Below are 6000 nucleotides of genomic sequence, written 5' to 3' on the forward strand. Positions count from 1 at the left end.
TAAATTTTAAGAAATCTTATGCTATCCCGAGGACTCGGAATTTATCATTTCAAGTCAAAACCATAATGGATGTAAAAATATGTGAATAATCGCATTCGAGCTGATTCTAATGGAAAAAAAGAAAACATTCTAATGGAAAACAATTTATTAGAATAAAAATCCCAACCTCAATTCGTCTCAATTAAAAAAAAAAGAAGTTAAATAGCAGAAAAAGAAAGTGTTACCGCTATACTTGAATGATATAGGCACACAACTAACGGTCACGACAGCTGAAGCTGATAGTTTGCTTCTTTCCAAAAGTATTTTATCACGCCAATTTCGATTATACTTAACAAAAACAAAAAGTAGATTTATTTGCTGTAATCTTTTGATGTAAAAATTCAGCGTGAATCGAAATGGATACCCAAAACCGAATATTCATAAAAGATTCAAATTGAGTTAAACTGAATCGTGATTTGGCCAATTCGAGTCGAGACCATTGAAAAAAAAAGAACTATCCAACTCAGGAAAATTACCGCAGTTTTTGGAAGCTTCGGAACAATTCTCCGATGCATATGAGAATATGCACCTCTAGACCTTTTTATTGTTACTTAATCCACGGTACCAACAAAAGTAGCATCCGTAACCCGAACCCGATGCCAAATTTTAACAGCACTTTGTCTGCCCTACTGCATCAGTTTAAACGATAAATCAATTTAATACATGATTAGGTTAAACTAATTAATGTTACAAATTCACCAAAAAATAATTATCTGATTACCAAATTTTACTTAAATTTTTTTTTTTAAATCACACGAAGGAACGCTCCAGTATCACTCATTGGTGTGCTTACATGCTTACAAGTACATCACAATATCAACTTGTTCATGGAAGATAAATGAAATAAATACTAAAACTGGGCACATCATTTTTGTTTTAACAGCTTAATGATTCTGTTTTGAATTTCAAGCCTACATCTTGAGAGCAATAGTTTCACAAAAAATTACACATTATAAAACTTCTGGGTCTCTTCCAAGGCTGTTAAGAAATTGCCTAACAAGATCAGCCAAAATACGACGCTTAAATCTGAGACATTCGCTGATAACATCCATGACTACAGATTTGCGTAAGTCCAACGACCCTTTAAGACGGGAAAGTTCATTGAAAACGCCACTAAAATCTGCAATATAAAATTTGTCAAATATTTGCCAAGATTGAATAAGACTGATTACAACTCACTCCTGCCAGGTCGTTTAATTGCTCGACATGCAGCAGATTTGACTTGAAGATTATGTTGTTGTATTTCTTGAATTTCGGAGCGTCGTAAATTTCCATTAAGAGACAGTTTGTCGCCAACGCCGGTGCAATTAAGAAAACTGTAACTGCTATTCTCGTGGTTTCCGTATACGTCTAAGGAATATTTGTTTTAAAAGTGAATATTTAACTCAAAGATTTCTTTTAAAACACCAAGATAGAGGCAATTACCTTTAATATCACCATTAACAAGATGATTGGTCATGGTAGAAGCAAGAGTGTCAGGACTCCCTATTGTACCATTTTCAGTCAAAGTTTGGAGTGGAAAAGGCGTAACTATCGGATTATCAATTGGAGGATCTTCCATAAGCGTGCACTTTGAAGTTCCATTTAGAAGAGATGTCTCAGCCGGTGGATCAATACTATAATCAGCTATGACTAGTGAATCAGATTCATCTTCGCTGTCTACATGCCCAATCGTTGGCGAAGAGAATACAGGAGAATTAACACTAGGCAAAGGACTATCAGGTCTGATTTCCATGTCTCCAAGCAACATTGGAATAGGAGAAGGCGGCGGTGAAGGAGACGCCGAAGACAACGGTGAGAACGGTCGTCGAATATACAAATCACGAGGCAATGGACCAGCTTTCCGTTTGGACGGCCTAAAAGGAATCGGATTAGGAGATTCAGAAGGACGCTTGGCTCCTCGTCCACCACTTTGTGCAGAACTGCCACCAACTAGGTCAATATCAGCTTCATCCACCATCATCCGCTACAAAATAACAATAAAAAACAAAAACAAAACTATAAGAGATCATCTAAATATAAAATGCATAAACATATTTAACAAGAATTATTGCGAGTAGCATAAACAAACCAATGGGGTACGTAACTAGAGCAAACCGCAACTAATTCATCAAATTTACGAAAATTGCTATGATAATTCATTTCACACAAACCTTGTCAATTTTGAAGGGGTTTCCAAACATATGTTGTCTAACTGGTGTCGATTCTATCTCTCTCAAAGGAGGGGCTATTCGCTTCAAATATTCCTGATAATTTCCCATCTGACCAACAGGCATACTGTGTACATCATCTATAGGAAATTTTAACAAAAACATTTCATCGTGAGAAACAACAAATTAATTAATTTGTAACTACCTTCGTCTTGCAATTTTGTGTGAGCTAGAGAAGGTTGCAAAAAGTTCGCCCTCATTCTGGCAACTTGATCCAGAAGCGTGGATCGAGGAATATCAAAAGGATTACGAAGATTTTGAGCTCGCATTTCTCGTTCTTTCAAAGCTAAAGCAAAACCAGGAAATTCATTCATCTGCTCACGTAAATTCAGAAATTTGTCTACGATAGAAAGAACAAAATTAATGCATTAAAAAAAAAAAAAATTAAATATACTAGACCTTACCAATAAGGTTGGGATTGGTAATAAAGTCTTTACGAAACGCAGATCTTGGAATGACCTTAATAGAATCAACAACGACCTGCCGAGTTCTTCCAACTTCGGAACAAACTCTGTCAAATTCAACCTTAGCCTGATGTTTCAACCTTTTCAAATAATTAACTATGCTATAACTCAGATTATTGTCCAATGATTCAGGTATCAATGTAGAGGCTAAATTAGGGGCACCCATCCTGGTCAAAGCACGTCGCAGTGGCTGTGAGATAAGAAATAAAACATGAAATAAATTTACACATGGAATTTTTTAAAATTTTCATCTTACTGCGGCATAATAAGGTGGCATAGTTCGCAGGTAGTTTGCGAAATGCCCTCGCCATTCAGCTGTTGGTCTCAAACGATGCACTCGGAAAAGTTCGTCCAAAAGTGGGAGTAATGCAGGATAATTATAAGGCATCACAAAAAGATTCACCGATTGAAGATTTGTGCTTGCTTTAAGATATCCAAATGGATGTCCAGACTCAGAACTCCTGTAGCTGTTGGGAACAAATACCTAAGTAATGGAAAAGAGAGAATTTTTGCTTGTAAAGATATTGAACATAGTTATACATGTGCGAATAGTGCATCTTTAGCCTATAAAACAAAGTCAAAGAGTCACACCTGCCAACACGTGGACGCCTGCTTTCTTGATAGAATGTATTGAGTTAATGGACAAGGTTCCACTTCATACTTGTCGAACGGAAGATTTTCAATTATCATAGGTTCTTGATTAGTGCATGTAAACTGGACAACGGGATGAGCAGTTCGAGGAGACTGTCGTGGAGTAACATGAAAAATAATTAAATACAAAACTGAAAAAAAAAAAAAATGTTTACAAACCAGTGAGGGAGCATTCACATCTGGCCAAAAGGCCTCGGGAATAGGCCAAAATCCAACAGCAAAACCTTTTTGAGCTGAACGTGGGACATATATCATTCTTCTACAAACCTGCCAGGATGATCCTGCAAACACGGCTTTACTATCGTCATCAAGCAAAACTTCACTACTTGAACAATCTCCTTTTCCTGTATAACAAAACTTATTACAAAATGTATGGGAAAATTATAAAAATATTAAACCTTCTGCTAAAAGTGGAGGATCGGGTCCAATTTTTTCGAAATATATAACTACGCCACTTTGAATCTTTTGAACCAAGCTATCAACACACTGCATTAGCATACGATGCGAGGTTATGGCATACGAACGTCCTCCTGTCACTTCACACATTGTATCAATAGGAGAACCATCACTAGGCACCAATCCCATAGGATCTCTTTCAAGAGGAGGAGTTCCAGTAAGTCTTAACACTAAGCTAAACAGTCGCTGGTCCCAACGAAACGGCTCACGTGTCAATTCAGCACCAGGAATGTTGTTGTTCATTGGCAAATTCAACTGTGCAAGGCAGAAATAAAAAAATAGTGTAAATCACAGAGGCCTAAAGTTTGAATATTAGAATTAGATGTAAATAGAAAAAAAAACTATTACAAACCTCTTCGTGGATTCCTCCATTGTAGGCTAGCTTTCCACCATCAGTTATTGCTACTATAACAGCAGGCTCTAGAAAAAAAGGATGCCTTCCTTGACCATACATGTCAATGCCTGTTTGCATTCGATTGACATTTAAAAGGTCAAATGCACTTTTTAGTGCAACCCCCAGTGTTGATAGTCCAGTTGCTTGAAGATTCTTCAATTCATTCATAAATGTTCCCAAATTTTCCTTCCAGCCAGCCTGAGAACCAAATTGCAGATATTTGAATGTAAACAAATCAAAATCAAAAGAAACTTTGAATTAAAGCAACAAGATTACAGGTTTAATAAAAATTACATTTAGACGACATTAAATTTTGTCAAGCAATAATCAACTAATTTGTTTAAAGGATAAACTTGAAAATGTATTTACCTTAATATTGAAAGGAGGTTCTTCAAAAGTGAGAAGCATGTACCTATCACCACGACTTTCTGGAGACCTTTGCCTGATCTTTGAGGAAAAAAAAGTAGTTTAGTAAACTTCCTGCTTAAGAATAAGTTACTGAAAGTATTTCACTTCAATAATACCAACTAACTACCATGGATAAATGAACACTTGTGCATTGCATTTGTGGACATTTGATTAAAGATTTGGGATGAATGATAAAACATGTAGTTTTGTTACTTAGATGCAATGTGATTTAATAATAATTTGAACTATTTTCCGTTTGTCACAGTCATGAACACTGTAGGTAATATTAACCCAAAGATGTTGACCAAAACTTTTCACACCAATCAACTTTTAAAACTAGTGATACAATCAACAAGCACACTATTTACTTTTACGAAAGTCTCAACAGCACCCTTCGCCACGTCCAGCAGTGAAGGACGCCCTCCTAGATAGGCACGTTGATTCATAGAAGCCGATGTATCAACAAGGAAGACGATTATTGTCATTTTTCAAGCTTTTGAATTTACGAAGACGAGTTAATCTTTTATATTTATGCTGAAATCTTCTTTTCTTTTTAAATGGCTTTAATGCCTAGAAGCAATATCCGCCTCAAACATATCAGACTTTTTTCAAACAACTTACAACCAAACACAAACACCGATCTACTAAGACTGAGCTTTCAGTCGTCAAGAAAAACGAGCAAGGGCTAGGGGCTAAGGCAGAGGCAAAGCGCAGAGCCAAGCTGCCAGTTCTCCATGAGGAATATTGCGATTGCGAAAAGCTGGATATTTCAGACCTGGCAACGCGGAAAAAGTCCAAATTAAAATTTTAATTTTTCATTTATTTTCAGCCATGGCCACCACGTTATAATTAACCTTGACCATTTATGTATGATTTTGCGGAAAACAGGAATTTAACAAGCCGTCTACGGTGTCCAGACGATTCGGCACTGACTTGTAAAAAAAAAATTTCGGCACTATCTATTGACAATTCGGCACCGTCTTTTTACCGATTCGGCACCAATCCGAATGAAGTAGTCATTTTATCATCTAAACCTAGAACAACTTACAAAATATTACAATTACAAATTTTTTAAATGATCACTATTTCTATTTACTTTTTAAGTTATTAAACCAGGCCAAATTCGGTCTATGTAATCGTATACATAAATTTGTAAACAGGATTTGGGAAATGGGGGCTTCACTATCAAGGTTTAAAATAAGCGCTCGCGAAAATAGAATTTTCTCCTCATTGCCTTTAGGGTCTGTTGGGGTGACCACCCTCCCCCCCCCCTTATTGATAGGTGTAGACTGACGCTATGAGGGAGACCACCCCAAGGCAAAGAGGGGGAAATGTTGTTTTCGCGAGCGCTAGGTGGCTTATAGGATGAAGCCCGGCA

At 36.7% G+C, this 6000-nt stretch overlaps 1 protein-coding gene across 2 annotated transcripts; it reads right to left on the minus strand.

Moving 5' to 3' along the window:
- Positions 1-756: 756 nt before the first annotated feature.
- LOC124348642 (integrator complex subunit 6-like) lies at positions 757-5303 on the minus strand. 2 transcript variants are annotated; one of them, XM_046798873.1, is made up of 13 exons: positions 4991-5303; positions 4584-4661; positions 4173-4412; positions 3763-4075; positions 3524-3708; positions 3305-3457; positions 2970-3197; positions 2654-2903; positions 2395-2589; positions 2193-2329; positions 1465-2005; positions 1219-1389; positions 757-1159 (listed from the first exon to the last, which is right to left on the minus strand). In XM_046798873.1, the coding sequence occupies exons 1-13, from the start codon at positions 5105-5107 to the stop codon at positions 990-992; spliced, it is 2778 nt and encodes a 925-aa protein (XP_046654829.1). In that variant the 5' UTR covers positions 5108-5303; the 3' UTR covers positions 757-989. The 2 variants fall into 2 exon arrangements, with proteins under 2 accessions (XP_046654829.1, XP_046654830.1); XM_046798874.1 differs by lacking the exon at positions 4991-5303 and adding an exon at positions 4750-4961.
- Positions 5304-6000: the final 697 nt, after the last annotated feature.

Source organism: Daphnia pulicaria, chromosome 7 (genome assembly GCF_021234035.1).
Source record: "Daphnia pulicaria isolate SC F1-1A chromosome 7, SC_F0-13Bv2, whole genome shotgun sequence".
Taxonomy (NCBI): Eukaryota; Metazoa; Arthropoda; class Branchiopoda; order Diplostraca; family Daphniidae; genus Daphnia; species Daphnia pulicaria.